This window comes from Lolium perenne, chromosome 5, assembly GCF_019359855.2.
Source record: "Lolium perenne isolate Kyuss_39 chromosome 5, Kyuss_2.0, whole genome shotgun sequence".
Lineage (NCBI taxonomy): Eukaryota > Viridiplantae > Streptophyta > Magnoliopsida > Poales > Poaceae > Lolium > Lolium perenne.
Window position 1 is genome coordinate 248,147,963 of NC_067248.2, and position 16,416 is coordinate 248,164,378.

The window sequence follows — 16,416 nt, forward strand, 5'->3', positions numbered from 1 at the left end:
GAGAGGGCGCACCGTGCGGCCAAGCTAGAGGCCAACCCTAATAGCCTGTCACCAATGGTGACACGTAGGGGTAATCAGAATTGGCAGATACACCCCGATTGGGTTCAGAGGTATGTGGGATTTATTTGGTATATTCAATTTGAAGTACTGGCACATACTAATTGGATTCTTATATGAATTTGTAGGTTGAAGTGGGCTGGACTTCTACCTTTTGCACGGTTGGTTGAGGCCACTAGGTCAGAGGTCATCGTTGGTAGACACGCCGATCAAGCGCCTTCAGCGGGACCACTCCCTGCTGACCAGCCTGGTGGATCGTTGGAGGCCCGAGACACACACGTTCCACTTTTGGTGGGGAGAGATAGCCCCTACTCTCCAGGACGTGTCTTTCTTACTGGGCCTACCGTTGGCGGGTCAGCCCATACGCCCACTAGCAGAACCGGTGCATTGGGATGAAGAAATGCTTGCACGTTTTTAGGGAACTCGTGGGGCCAGGCTGATTTTCTCTTTAAGGACCGCGGTCCAAAGTTTGACTGGTTACTCAACTTCGAGGTAAGCATTGTTATAATAAATTTATTTATGGTTATTGAGCTGTTATAACTAACATCTTTTTTTCATGGTTGTAGGTTTCACGGTTCATACCGCCGATGAGTGAGGCACAAATCACTAGGAGTCTCGAGGCGTACATATTGTGGTTGCTTGGGAAGGTGATGTTCACAGAGAACTATCAGACCACCATCAGCAGGCGCTTCATCCCCATTGCACTGGAGATAGCAGAGGCAACAAAAGCCGATGACATCATACAGCAGAGTTGGGGTTCCGCAGTTCTAGCAGCCACATACCGAGATTTTTGCAATGCTTGTACACTTGTCTCCCCCAAGTCTAACCTTCTTGGCTGCCCACTGTTCTTGCAGCTGTGGTCCTAGGAGAGGTTCTCGATTGGTCGGTCAGACATAGATGCCGAGCGCCCTTTCGGGGCAAACGAATCGGCTGATCCGGACCACATCGACATGCCTACTTTCGGCATACTTTGGACACGTTGAGAGGTATGTACATTGTCGAACATAGTTCTTTCATAATTTATTGTATTGCACGAGTACTGACTATTTCTCTCCGCATAGATGATTTGCTTGCGACAAGGTCAGGAAATGCTACCCAGCGTTCACTGATACGTCTCCGACGTATCGATAATTTCTTATGTTCCATGCCACATTATTGATGATATCTATATGTTTTCTGCATACTTTATGTCATATTTATGCATTCTCCGGCACTAACCTATTAACGAGAGGCCGAAGAGCCAGTTGCTGTTTTCTGCTGTTTTTGGTTTCAGAAATCCTAGTAAGGAAATATTCTCGGAATTGGACGAAATCAACGCCCAGGAGCCTATTTTTCGACGAAGCTTCCAGAAGACCGAAGAGGATATGAAGTGGGGCCACGAGGTGGCCAGACACTAGGGCGGCGCGGCCTGGCCCTTGGCCGCGCCGGCCTGTCGTGTGGGGCCCTCGTGTGGCCCCTGACCTATCTCCTCCGCCTACTAAAAGCATTCGTCGCGAAACCCCCAGTACCGAGAGCCACGATACAGAAAACCTTCCAGAGACGCCGCCGCCGCCAATCCCATCTCGGGGGATTCAGGAGATCGCCTCCGGCACCCTGCCGGAGAGGGGAATCATCTCCCGGAGGACTCTTCACCGCCATGGTCGCCTCCGGAGTGATGAGTGAGTAGTTCACCCCTGGACTATGGCTCCATAGCAGTAGCTAGATGGTCATCTTCTCCTAATTGTGCTTCATTGTCGGGTCTTGTGGGCTGCCTAACATGATCAAGATCATCTATCTGTAATTCTACATGTTGTGTTTGTTGGGATCCGATGGATAGAGAATACTATGCTATGTTGATTATCAATCTATTATCTATGTGTTGTTTATGATCTTGCATGCTCTCCGTTATTAGTAGAGGCTCTGGCCAAGTTTTTACTCTTAACTCCAAGAGGGAGTATTTATGCTCGATAGTGGGTTCATGCCTCCATTAAATCTGGGACAGTGACAGAAAGTTCTAAGGTTGTGGATGTGCTGTTGCCACTAGGGATAAAACATCGATGATATGTCTAAGGATGTAGTTGTTGATTACATTACGCACCATACTTAATGCAATTGTCTGTTGTTTGCAACTTAATACTGGAAGGGGTTCGGATGATAACCTGAAGGTGGACTTTTTAGGCATAGATGCATGCTGGATAGCAGTCTATGTACTTTGTCGTAATGCCCAATTAAATCTCACAATACTCATCATATCATGTATGTGCATGGTCATGCCCTCTTTATTTGTCAATTGCCCAATTGTAATTTGTTCACCCAACATGCTTATTCTTATCGGAGAGACGCCTCTAGTGAACTGTGGACCCCGGTCCATTCTTTTAATCGAATACAATCTACTGCAATACTTGTTCTACTGTTTTCTGCAAACAATCATCATCCACACTATACATCTAATCCTTTGTTACAGCAAGCCGGTGAGATTGACAACCTCACTGTCACGTTGGGGCAAAGTAATTTGGTTGTGTTGTGCAGGTTCCACGTTGGCGCCGGAATCCCTGGTGTTGCGCCGCACTACACTTCGCCGCCATCAACCTTCAACGTGCTTCTTGGCTCCTAATGGTTCGATAAACCTTGGTTTCTTACTGAGGGAAAACTTGTCGCTGTACGCATCACACCTTCCTCTTGGGGTTCCCAACGGTCGCGTGCTGTACGTGTATCATTCACCGAGAAGTTCGACGTGCTCGATGATAGGGCGGCGATCTGGGAGCCCTATATGGCGGCCGCCGTGCATGCAAGGTACCCCGGCGGGATCTCTAACCTCTTCTATAGATATTGTGCGTACTGGATGACACAGTCGAAGATCATCTTCGATGTGTCCATGGAGGTAATGGCCCAACAGGGGGTCATGAGGCAGTTCGGCTCTCGGCAGCTGGTCGATCCTCCGCCACCGATAGCACCTCTCCATGCCTACGTCCACAAGTAAGTTCTGAGTGTCGCTAAGTATTTTCTGTAGGTACAACAGGAAGGGTACTAGCCACTCCTCGACATGGTGGCTTCAGCGCGTTGGCTCGTATGTTGCTGAGTGGGATGGTGCGACAACACACGTCTGGCGTCACGATGAGCGGTTTGATCCACAGGAGTTTGACGCATATCTGCAGAGGTACACTGCAGCCACATGAGTGCGCCTCATCCCACCGACTCATCCAGCTGAGGCGCCTCCTGCATCTATGCACGCTATGTACCAGAATCAGTCCATAGCCAGCAGTCAACAGCACGCGGTACGTACTACTTTCTATTCCACCAACATACCGGTCATTTATCTATTGGGTTCTACGGTTTATATGCTACCATGATTTTTCAGGATCAGCTGACTGCAGACGTACAAGATGAAGTCGCTCGGTACACACGTCAAGTATCCACTGCGCCTCTTCTGCAGCGCGACCAACATGTGTCCTGGTTGAGGCGTCTCGAGGACAAGCTACGCGGGATCTACTCGGCTATCACGTGCAGCCGTAGTTCTGACGTCGTTCAGCGCCACCTCCTTCCACCGCGGCCCTCCACACAGCAGCAGCGACGGCCACGTCTCACACCTACAGCGACACCCAGACCACCACCTCCTGACCGGGCAGGAGGTTCATTGTGGTAGCAGCACACTCCTTCCGTCGACGACTTTCAGTACCAGCACCACGGATCACGACCACGTCTCACACCGATGCCGACACCCAGACCACCACCTCCTGACCAGGTAGGAGGTTCGTCGTGGCAGCAGAAGCACACTCCTTCCGTCGACGAATTTCAGTACCAGTAGCACGGTTTGTTCGACGACTATCAGCAGCAAGCTTCTTTTGACCAGTGGCAGCAGCAGACCCCTTTCATGGGAGGAGCAGGATACACGCAGGGTACGTACTGTTCTAGCTATTGTGTTCCATATATACTATACTCCACTTAGTTTGACATCACTTATCTTTCGTGCCACAGGATACACGCAGCACACTGCGTCCAATCCTTCATGGGGAGCTAGTGATCAGGATCCTGAGCACATGGAGTATTACAGCACGCAGCAGAACTATGTCGGTATGCAGACTCCTCCACTAGAGCCCACACAGGAGACACAGTACGACCCCGAGTTCGGGTCCTGGATCCCTGCTTGCATCACCAGGCCCCCGGACAGGTTCGGTTGGACACCCCGTGCTATGCCGCCCCACGAAACCCCAGGCGCCGTCCATAGTATCAGGCATTTATGTATGCATCAACTATGTATCAAACATTTATATATGCATCACCTATGTATCAAACATTACGTATGAACTATGTATCAGTATGTTGTAGGGTTTAAAAATGGCGTCATAAGTGCCTTCAGATATATCCCTGCTAACCCTGCTAAGCGTACTGCAAACAAAACAAAACAATCGGTTGTTAGGAGGCCGGTCGGTTAGTAGGAGGACAATCGGTCTCTAGCTGTCCAGTTGGCCTGCTATCGACCAACGAGTCTGGCCATTTGGTGGGCAGCCGCAGCCGACGCCCAGTCGGTTGTGCCACAATCCGACCGAGTCACATTTTTGGAAAATTTTGAAAATGCGTGGTACTTCTGGAATTTGATAATTAATTCGTATTATTAAAAAAATCGCAAAAATGTGGTACGCCAGCGGTAGGTTCTCTCTCCCGGAGCGCCCGCCTCATGTGCACCCTATGCCACCCCATGTGTGGTCTTTTTGTACCCAACACCCCGTCGATTTCCAAATCGCGATCAAATCCTCTCACCTCTCAGCCACTCTCTGGTCTGTAGTCCTTACCACACCTAGGCTCTGAATTCTCCAGCTCGCGAGCGCTCGATCCCCTCCCCATTGTCACCTCCCTAGATCATGTCCACCTCCCTCATCCACGGCAGTTCGCTAGCGCCACCTCCTACTACGCTGCATGTGCTGGAATTTGGCATTGGGCTTTAGCCCATGTCTCAATACAAATTTTGAAATTCACTTGGCCCATGTGGGAATGGCAAGGGGTGGGACTAAAGTTTAGTCCCACATTGCTAGTTGAGAGAGAGTTGGAGTGGTATATAAGGTGGGTTGTTCTAGTCCTTGTAAGTGAGTGAGAAGAGAGAGAGCCCTTGCGCACTCTCCCTCCTCCATCGCCCACCCCTAGACTCGCCTCGCCTTGCGTGATCAATTACAATTCATTAACGGACGCTGATGTGGGCATTACCCTTCGGGTACTCGACATTAGTCTACCTCCTCTGGCCCAACTAGGAGCCCAAGAAGATTGTCCAATAGCCAAGGTGGGCCTATACGTCGGTTCCAGTGAAGAATACTTACTCGAAGAGGGATTCTTGACGAACAAGGCAAGGATACACCGAATAAGGAAAGACTAGAATAAATCTTGTTGTAACCTAGTCGAGTTCGGATAGGACTCTCGGGACCTGGTCTGCAATATAAAGGCCAGGAGAGAGCCTGTCGAGAGACAACTTGAATACGTATATCCACCGCAAGTTAGAGCTAGAATCCTTGCCTCTCGGCGAGACAACCACCACAGCCTATCGGCTATCCCATTGTAACCTGATATATTCGATAATCAAGATCATACAAGCAGGAAGTAAGGATTTTACCTCATCGAGGGCCCCGAACCTGGGTAAATCTCTCTTCCCGTTTGTTTGGTATCCGATGTATCGTGCTAGCTTGCAGGATTCCGTCAACCCTAAGCCCCTCATGGTGGGCATTGTCGGGGAGCACCCTCTTCAAGTGGCGACATCTGTGGGAAACCTGCTGGTACAAGGCACTTCATCGGCTGCTCCGATCGTGTCGACCACGACTCCACCAGCATCGCTGACACCATCGTCGGCTCCTTCATCGCTAAGTATGGGGAAATCCATTCGTTTCGGATCCTTCGAGTGTACTCCGCACACCGACTCGCCGCGTTCGGCCTTCTCAGGCCTACATGGCGGGTTAGATATGACGTTCGGGAGCATCCACTCCTGCGTGGACGCTGAGGGCATCCTTCGGCTGCCTGACCCGTTCACGTCAAGAAATGTGGTTTCATCGACTGCTGTATCGACCGCTTCATCCCCAATCACGGTCGATCTATCGACTACATTGTCAGCATCGACTCCAACATCTTCGCCACCGACATCTTCACGCCGTTCCACACCATCTATATCCGTTGGATCTGACGATTCTGCATCTTCCGATCTGACGTCGTACTATTGCCTCAACTGCGACACCAGACACGGGCTAGGTTCGGACACGCCTTTCATCTGGAGTGCCAAGTACTCCTCCGACGAAGAAAGTATCGACAACATCGCCAGGTCAGCCACCTGGAGAGTGGCGCATCATCAAATTTACGCCATCCTCAACCCTGTTAACGGAGAAGGACCCTCCAAAGGTGAACATACCCCACGCGTCAATCGTGGTGGGCACCGCAACGTCGAAACCAGCGCCAACAACGATGATAGCGCTTACACCATCACTTAAGAAGAGTGGGAGATTGCTCGCAATGCTGTAGCCAACAACACTCGAGTTCCCTCTGGAGTTTCGGTAGGAACCCTCAACGCGTATCACAATATTTTGGTGAGGAATCGGGTTCGATTATCAAATGAACAAGCTGACCTTGATCGACGCCGGATGGAAGCCGATCAATCAAGCGAACGACGAAGGGTGTTGCCCTCGCATGGAAGCGCGTCTCGCAGCAACCAAGGCCCAGGGAGGTTTCGGCCGCGAATTCCTCGTCTTTTAGAAGCCGACACAAGGGAGAATACTTCGAATCTCTCCAACTCTTTTATGACTATGGACACCGCAGGCATGGTCAGGCCAAAAACTGTCGAAGGGGCCACAACTAATCTCGCAGCTTATTTGTTCAATCACCAGCCCACACCGAACGATCCAATGGCGCAAGCTCATCGGGGTGCTTTGGAAAGCCTCACGATCCTTGGAGATAAACTCACTCCTAGGAAGGACAAAACTACGCATCAAGGCAGTGGATCTAAGCATCGTTCGAAAGATTCCCGCGATGACATTACATATAGTAAGATCGACAAAGCTCGCCGTCGGCGTGCTGCAAGGGAAGGCTATGATAGCGATGATTCCGAAGAAACCCAGGAGTATGATGGTGAACTTCGAGGTGCCGATTGTCTAAGCTACAGGATTCAGGAGGCGATGTCACCGAAAAGATTCAAGCCTACTCCCACTGATGCTGCCAAGTATGATGGTCAGCGTGAGCCGAGATCTTGGATAGACGATTATCTGCAAAACGTGATCTTACACAAGTCATAACTTGGGCCAGGCCTGAAAAGGCCCGATGCTAGAAACGTAAGCCCGAGCCTGATCTGATTATCAGGCCTAAAAATCAGGACTGGAGCCCGAAAAAGCCCAGCCTGACTACGGTCTAAACCGTGTTTTCAGTAGGCCCGAAGCCTGGCCCAATTGTCAGGCTTAACATGTTGGCCCGTGTCTAGCCCGACACACAATCTTGCCTTGCTCCGTCCGGGATTTTCGGGCCGGGCCGGGCTAACCATGCACAAGTATAATGGGTGTTAAGGATTGTTGAAAAAATTATCTCACATCAGCTTGTATGTTTCATAAATTTTAACATCTATAAACCACATGATCACTTACATCATTATGGAATTTTAGTAACGGCATTTCTAAGAAAATGATGAAAGTTTTAGCATAGTAAATTTAAAACAAGTATCAAAATAATATTAACAATCCAGGATGCTTAAATCTTATCACACTGCTTCATAATATAAGACGTTTTAGCAAACCCAAGTAATTTTCTAAAATGTTTTACATTATGGAACAGAGGTAGTGATATGTAATCCTAATGCTAGCTGGATCAAAGCAAATCTAACATCTTTTTCGTCCCAAATGAAACATGAGAGATCTTTGCTCTTGGTCTCTTCTCTTGGTCTATTTATAAAAGCCTGAAATTGATGATCATCAATACTACTGTACTTCAAAGTCTATGACTTGATGAATACCTCCATCCCAAGGCTTAAGGTCTATTTTTTTTTAGAAAGTCAAAGTATGGTAAGTTTGACTAAATTTTTATCAGAAATCATTAACATGAAAAGTATAAAATCAATATCATTAGATAGATAATGAAATATATTTTTATATGGTACCTGCAAAATATTATATTTATTCTTAAATTATTCTAAAAGTTTGATCAAACTTACTTCGTTTGACTTTCTAAAAAAAATATAGATCTTAAATCTTAGGACAAGGGTAGTAACTCGCTTGGGCAAGTTGAGAAGAAAATAAAGGAGAGGCAGATCCGTAGATGGCAAGGTGACGCTAATCGTGCTACGGCCAACGAAAAGGGAAAAAAAAAATACCCACAACACACACTGGAACTGGACATATCCAACTCTGAAGCTCGCTGGTGCCCAGTGCCGCCCTTTCCCCTGCCTCAACGCCGCCGGTGCCGGGTGCCGCCCTTTCCCCTGACTCACCGCCGCCGGTGCCGTGTGCCGCCCCCTCCCTTGCCACCCCACGGCCGGCGAGAGGACCTCCTCCCATGACTCCCCGCAATTGCAACGATTTCCGCACCCTTCACTGCCTCCTCACCGCTACCGCGACGACCTGCCCCCTCGCCGCTGCTGCCGCCCTTTCCTCGGTCCGGCGGCACGCCCCTGCTCTCTACTTCGCCCTCGTCGTTGTTCCCGGTCAACAAAGAGCCCGAGGATGCACTGGACATCCTATGGAGGGCAGGCAGCGCTCAAGCTCTCCATGCTCTTGGCAGGCCAGCTCGCCAGGCGGCCCTGAGCTAGGCGCCGACGGAGGTCATCCACATCGTTCTACTCGTGATGCTGCTTGAAGAGGTACCTTAATCTCGTCTTGCCGTCAGGCTGGTTTGTTGCGTAATGTTGGTTGAAGTACTAATTTTATACTCGATGCAGTCTAACATTGATCTGTTTAAAGAGTTCGGTGGTAGACTGATTGGCATATGGAATTAGGTAGTACTACAAGTTCAACCGAGTTGCATCTGTACTGACTTTAGATGACAAAGAATGAGTTGGTCCTGTGCGCGCCGTTGGATGTATTCGAAAATTTAGCATTTGGGGTATTAACACGTTCTAGAACAGTAGCTGGATAGAAATTTGGGAAGCAGCATTACGCTGGTTTTCTATGTACCCTCAGATTTGGTTTCTTGAACAATGTGCTCAAATATTCCATTGCATTTCAACAATTTAAAAATGATATCTAAAATGTAAACATGAGCATCTGTACCTTCAAAGTGTGATGGGCGATCAACGGCCTCAAGTATTTGGAACACCAAAATATGTCAAATGTACCACAGCTTGTGTGAATCATTTTATCACTACCACACCCCAAATGGGATTGAGTTGGGAATGTTGGGCTGACGACATGCAAGATACCAAATATGTGACATACTAATCATACAACAATTTATAGGGACATTAAACTTAATGCAAACAAGAAAGAATGTTTATCAGGACTGCCTATTCCATGCTGGAATTATGGAAGCGAATTCCGCCCAGAATAAGAAATTTGAGAAGCATCTGTTGGTGACTGAACATATTGGGTACCCTTCTTTTGAGAAATAATATCCATAGGTGTCTGAGCCAATTGGTTACTGACGTTTGTAATCTGAGGTGTGGCCAGGGAAGAATCAACATGCAACAGTACGGGAACAATATTCTCAACAGCATCTAGATTAGATACAGTGGCAGATGACGCTATAAGAGCCTTTCGTTTATGATAGTTCTACCTTCTACGCCTCTTTATTTTCAGCGCACATGCTTGCTTATTGCTCTCGGGCATGCTTATTTGCTTGCTCTTTCTGGTTTGATGTACATAATTGAATGGCACTCGGAGAAGTAAAAAAATGGTAGGTCTTTATAGTAGCAGAATGGAAGAAAGTTTCAGATTCACAATATGGAATTGCCAATATGAATGAGAAATAAAAAAAACACTGATAGTACCTTGCTCACGGTAAGACGTTGTAGTTGGCAATACATCTGTTCTAGTTAAAGAAGGAAATGGCTTTTCGCAGCATGCCTATTAGAACTGTCTTTAGCGATGTTTGTGAATAATAATAAATTAAAACATGCAATTGTAAATATGTGGATGGAGAAGTGCCAACACAGATGGTGTCTCAATGTACCTTGTGTCAAATCGGAAGGACAGAGGCATACGTTTCTAATATTGCCTCCGGGCCGCACCGGTACTGCTGATAAAATTACTGATGCAACATATTAAAATATTAAATCGTTTTAAAGGGAAGAAAATATTCAATGTTCAATATCCCATATGTCAGTTTAGAATAGCTTGCTTTGAACTATCTGCTAAAACAGTGCACATATTTTGTATGGATCTTTAAATATGTCTCTGCGATAGAAAGTGTCTCTGATCTCGTTTCTGTTCAGCTACAGGTGCGCCCCTGATTAGCGGCTATATATGCTTGTGGGTACATTGCTTTTAGTGTTCACAAGCATTCAGATCAGCGTACATATAGTACTGACTACTTTCAAGCATGACAACCAAGGACAGGACATGAGAACAGAAGGAACCCTCAAATGCACAACAAAGAGTTTTCAGTTGTGCATTTCAAAAGATGAACTACTTCACCTAGACCCAAAGTTCTATGGCGGTTCTCAACTTTTCTGAAGCTACAAAGGAGTGTAACATAAATGCAGATAGAAGCAGACCAATCTAATGCCATCGTTCAGCCCAGATGCATTTTCTAGGGGACAAAAAGGTACATATATCAATGAACCACTACTGATTACCCTCAAAAGAACTATGCTTGCTATATGTAGTTGTTTTTGAACATTAGTCCTTCCTTCCTGTTTAGCTCAGTAGTGTTGCCTAAAATCAAAATTCATTGATCATTGATCTTGATAAAAAATAGTATTTAGGGTATATGCTTTGAAATGCATCTGTGTTTCATAGATACTTTCTTTTACCAACCTCTCACTCATTAAGTAATATAGGTGTATTTTACCAGGAGCTTTTTTTTGTTTGCAAACCAAATTAATCTTGGACGTGGGCCATTTGTTATTTTTTGTACATGAATCCTTCTTTCCTGTTTAGTTCAGTATTTTGTTGCCTGAAATCCAAAAGAAAGTTTCTATGAAACACTAATTCGGTAATTTACCAGGTGCTCCTTTTGTTTTCAAACTGAATTATAGGTTCTCTCTCAGACTCTTAGGATAGTGCTGGCCATATATTGGGTACCCCGATACGTATAGTGTACTTAGTACATGATTAGTTCGCCACAAGTATTCTCCATCATATTGTTATTTGCATACAGCAAGCAGCATGGCCAGCAGATTACAACGCGGCATATGTATGTGTTCTACTGAATAGCCAATTTGACAGTTTAGAATTGTGTTCTAACCTCCCTGAATTTTTGTTCTGTGGCACCAAAGCAGCAGGACGCTGGCTGCCATGGTGGATTGGACATGATCGCCCGCACCTGTCCTGGTCCATCCCTGCCGTAGTGCCATGGATATGCCATCCGGTCCGACAGGGCCGATAGGAGGTATTGAACCCAGCCTGGGAGCGGTCGTCCTACTCGTCGGCGTCGTGTGCGCGGTCGTTCTGCTTGTCGGCGTCATGTGCGCCGTCCTCCTGCTCGTTGGCGTCGTGGGTGTTGGTTGTGGGCGAGATGGAACTCAGATAGATGGAACGGGCGGGTGCATCGCAAATTGCGATTGGTTTCCCCTGCGATTACGGAGTGTGCTGGATGCCCCTTATAAAAACTTTTGGATCTTCCAACCCTAGCCGCCAAGGCACAATCGCTAGCGGTGCGCGATCTCTACTCCCGAAGATCCGCCGCGCGCTGCTCCTCACTTCCGCAGCTAAGCTACGCCACCCTGCCTTTGCTCGCTCCAAGATTGCGCGATGTGAGTCTCTGTTTCTTCACGAGCTTAATTTCTCACGGAGCACTTCTCCAACCAAGCGACTTGATCCGTCGGGCTCGGAGATAATCGAACTCTGTTATGTTTCACTTTCAGGACTGCCACGACCATGGATAAAAGGACCAGCGGCGAGGAGGGCAGCAGCAGCGGGTCGAGGCTTGCTGTCAAGGAAGCCTACATAAAGAAGATGCAACGTAAGTCCCGGATCGATTTCTAACCTTTCTTGCTTCTGATTCTTCCTTTACTAATTTCTTACTGCTCAGCTGCACGCTCTAATTAATTAACTGCTAGAGCACCGTTGTTTCACCTTCTTGATTCTAATTAGGCCGAATTGCTATGACAAAGGCATATGAAGCTAATCTAGAGAGGATCAGGGACGGTCTTGTCGGCCTCAAGAATGAAGCAGACATTACTAAATTCGAACCGCCCAAAGAAAGATTTGGCGATGATCTTGGCCCTTGTAAAATTTCAGCTTCAAAATTTCATCGCAGTGTCGCCTCAATTGCTCTGTTCCATGGTGATTATTATTCTGCTATGTACAATACTACTTTTCTCCAAATTCTTATTATTCATTGGTCACCACTTGATAACTTGGACCATGCATGATCTTGGTTGTGCAGACGAAGTGATGGTATTTGCATGCTCGGCCACAGCTGTACGTCTCAGGCATGGTTACATACAAGATCGCCATAAAATATTTGTGACCTCGGCGCGATTCGCCCACGAATTTAACGCTAACAGAACCAAAGATGATAAACTGAGGGTTAGTACGAGTTTTGCTGCTCAACTGTTTTCCTATATTATCTGCTTCGTTTATTACTTTCAAGCTAATTGATCGTGGATGATCATTCAATTTACTGAGGGGCTTTTCTCCCTATATATAGATTGAGCTGCGTATTCCTAACAACGTTAACCCAACTATGAATGGGTACTTGGGACTACACGACGAAAATATTGCTATCGTCACGTCTTTTTGCCCCCGCGCCCTCCACACTATGGAAACCTCTAATCCTGCGGATCTGCCCCCAGGCCGAGGCAATCACAATAATAAGCTATTCGCATTTGGATGCGCCGACGATTGCACTTTGATGGGCACAAGTTGTTCCTATCCTGTTTTCCACGAGAATGGCTTTGTGTCGGTCAATTGTGACAGCATCACAGCGGTACCCTCTTGATTTGTGTTCTTATTTTCTTTGCATGATATGTGTGTGAACCTCTTCCGTTCTGATCCACGACGCTTTTACTAGACTGCACTGGGAGGGGCTGTTATATGCTTTGGTCATGATAGATCGGGACACTTGGCTGGTGTTATCGTTGGCTGTTCTGAAGGCAAGACCACCTTCATACCAACGAAGATGCTTCATGAATTGTTGCAGGCTCTTGTGATAACCAGGTATATGTTCTGCCCAAGTACAATACTTATCAGCCATTAGTGAATATCCCGAGAACAGTAATTAAGTTAGAATTAGATCTTTGGACTCGAGGGGAAGTAGCTTTCAGTTTTCAGTTCACGTCACATAACTTGCCTAAATGAATACTATGTAGGAAACATTGGAGTCTTACAAGTTTTCGCAACAGTAATCAGTGGTGGATACTAATGTCGAATTTAGTGTTCTTGCTACAATGTTGAACCTTGTGTATTTGCCTAACTGAAGAAGATATTGGTGAAGGCTGGACAAAGTGACTCCCTTTTTTTGATATCTTGATCCTCATGCTATTTTTTCGAATATGTATAATCTGATGTCCAAGTATTTTCCATACTTGTTTCCTTTTGTAGAATTTGGTTTATGTGTACGTTTTACCTGTATTTAACATGTTTCATTGCAGTAAAACTTCCGTCTTCCGTGGATATTCGTTGCCTCAAGGTGTAAAGAGTGTCATCCCTTCAGGTATAAATTATCACGCAAGCCATCATTTTATATATGTTACATGATGCCCATCAATTGTGCACACCATATTGATTATGTGAATGTCATCTTATTGCATCAGGATTTATGGTAAGATCTACGATTCTTCAATCCCTGGGCTATCCCCTGCCACCGCCACTTGTTTTTGAGCGTAAGTCATATTTCATATTGCTAACTTCTCATATGTGCACTTCTTCATTGCTTACTTGTGTATTTCTTTCTTAATTAACCAGTCAATGGGGGGTTGGTTGGTACGTTTGAAAATGATTTTGGTCAATTTCATTATTGGGAAGGGTTTCCTTTCGATGACCCTTACAGTGGTCCTGGGAAGCCTATCTGGGAGCAACTTGGAGAACAAGTCATTGAGAAAATGTCAAAAAGTGTTGTCTCAATCGCTTCATTCAAGGGTGATCCTTATAGCCGTATGCTCGTTATTCTTTCGTGATAGTATTTTACCCTCACTAACTAATGCTCATAGTTACTATTTGCAGAACACGAGAGGTTTTTTGCATGCACAGGCCTGCTTATAACGTGGGGCCCCAGCACATTCGTACTTACTTCGGCCAGTTTGGTTAGGACTGGTGATGCTCCAGACGAAATTGATGAGAACCTGAGGGTTAGTTGCTGACACTATTTGTTTTCTTGGTCTTTTAAGTTATGTGATGGTTAATTACTCGAGCTGTATCACTCTGTTTGTTGCAGTTTGAGGTGTTTCTCCCTCCAGGACAATGTGTGGATGGCATGCTGGAATTGTATCATTCAAATTACAACATTGCTATTTTCAGTCTTGGAAAGGATCTCAGTGATATTTCTCCAGTAGATATTCTCAGTGCCAAGGTCACATGCCCACGCAATAAGGTGGTAGCAGCTATAGGTCGCCGGACTAAAGAACGTCACGGGTTATTGATGGCCTCAATGGGTAAAGTGACATGTACAATTAATTGTCGCCCAAAAAAGAAAGAACACCAGGGTTTGGATCTTAATTGCAAAGACCTTGTTTTGTCCACTTGTAAAATCAAGAAGGTATAGTGGTGATTTTCTCTGGTCAGTCTGTGTAGATAGTTAATCTATTTGATTTCTCTGATGAGTTCATTACATCTACTTAACTGTTAGTACAAACTTGGTGTAACGCATGTGCTTCTTTTTTGGTATTAGGTTGGTATTGGGGGTCCCCTTATTGGTTTAGATGGTAAATTCATGGGCATGAACTTTTATGATGAAAGTCGAACAACTCCTTTTATGCCAAGTACGAAGATTGCAGAAGTTATGAAGAAAGGGTTTAAACTTCTGTTTGAAAGGTATTTTTTCTCCATGCTTATTGTAGAGATATGTGTTCAATCGTTCAGCAATAACTTACTTGAAAATATCTTGGATCAGAGATTCCAGCGGTCCTCCTATCAAAAACATGGAAACACCGACTAGAAAGATGGAACGGCCGACTAAAAATAGGAAGAAGAGAAACCAGTAATTATTCTGTTTCTCAAGGCCCCACTTGTTTTTAGTAGCATGTACTATCAATGAGTCCATGAAATTATATTGAAAAAGTAATATTGAATGACAGGTGGCCTGTGCCCAAGCCATATTGGTATCTTGCTGGCCAACAGGATGTCCTAGACCAGCATTGGGGAAATGTTTCCCTAAAAACAAAGCATGGCGGAAAAGTTTCCTTCAAAAGAAAGCATGGTGTTGTAAAAGTTCGTGGAAAAGTTCTTACTTAGACGGCAAAGCTCTCAGATCATTCATTGTTGGCCTTGGTAACAATATTAGGACTGTGGAACTTTTGTATGGTTTATAGCTTCTGGTCTCCAAGCGCTTGGTGCTCCTAGGTTGACCTCAAGCTCCATTGTGCGCGCCCAGCCGAGAAGGGCCACTCATCCGCCCGCAGGAACCTAGCCTTGCATCCAGGGAAAAAAATAGCGCGCTAAATAAAATAGCGTGACCTTCTAAACTATGCTACGAAGATTATGACGTGCTAATAGCATGCTATTTTACAAAATAGCGTTTCACAAAAAGTTAAAAAATAACAAATGTAGTATGTATAATAAGGATTTTAGCAGCTCAAAAAATTTCCATATCGTAACGATCAACAAATCAAATTGACAAAGTCCTGGTAGCACTGAAAGATAAATATTTATCAGTCCAACAAGTAGATAAGTAGATAGCTAATTAACCTGCCAACATGCAAACAATTAAAGAGCCAACTACATAGCATGAGTAGTAATTAATCAAAATGAAATGAACTAGATGGATAATGCATACGGTCATCATCTGATTCAGTAGAAGAACCGCATATTGCAGCTCATCACAATGAAAAACTAGAAGCAACTTCTTCTTCTTAGGCAAATTGCATCAGCAACTTTTACTCGTTGTGATGTTGATTCTTCTTCTTCAACATGTACGCGTTGTGTGAGGAGGAGTGAGAATTGTCGATGTGCTTATGTGGTTTCCAACGGATTGAATAGCTATGGTTAGAATGGGGATTTCGGAAGCTCATGGGCTAAAAGATCCAAAATAGCTAATCGGCTGCTCAATTTCCTTGTAAAAATAGCACCACTACAACACTATAAAAATAGCGCCGCTAATAGCGTGATTAGCGTC

General features: G+C 45.6%; 1 protein-coding gene across 6 annotated transcripts; it reads left to right on the forward strand.

Moving 5' to 3' along the window:
• The first annotated feature begins 8,329 nt into the window (after positions 1–8,329).
• Positions 8,330–15,647, forward strand: LOC127302583 (uncharacterized). Of its 6 annotated transcripts, none has more exons than XM_051333074.2 (16): positions 8,330–8,845; positions 10,415–10,746; positions 11,420–11,896; positions 12,008–12,105; positions 12,237–12,428; positions 12,532–12,674; positions 12,796–13,074; positions 13,159–13,304; positions 13,739–13,800; positions 13,901–13,969; positions 14,052–14,225; positions 14,310–14,434; positions 14,521–14,841; positions 14,974–15,116; positions 15,196–15,282; positions 15,380–15,647. In XM_051333074.2, coding segments are annotated over exons 3-16 (1,998 nt in total). In that variant the 5' UTR covers positions 8,330–8,845; positions 10,415–10,746; positions 11,420–11,894; the 3' UTR covers positions 15,537–15,647. The 6 variants fall into 6 exon arrangements, with proteins under 6 accessions (XP_051189034.1, XP_051189031.1, XP_051189035.1 ...); XM_051333071.2 differs by having other exon boundaries at positions 11,423–11,896; XM_051333075.2 differs by having other exon boundaries at positions 11,426–11,896.
• Positions 15,648–16,416: the final 769 nt, after the last annotated feature.

Coding starts and splice junctions, on each gene's coding strand:
- LOC127302583 (XM_051333074.2), top strand. Junction 12,106..12,236: donor CTACATAAAGAAGATGCAAC/GTAAGTCCCGGA, acceptor GATTCTAATTAG/GCCGAATTGCTATGACAAAG. Junction 13,801..13,900: donor AAAGAGTGTCATCCCTTCAG/GTATAAATTATC, acceptor TTATTGCATCAG/GATTTATGGTAAGATCTACG.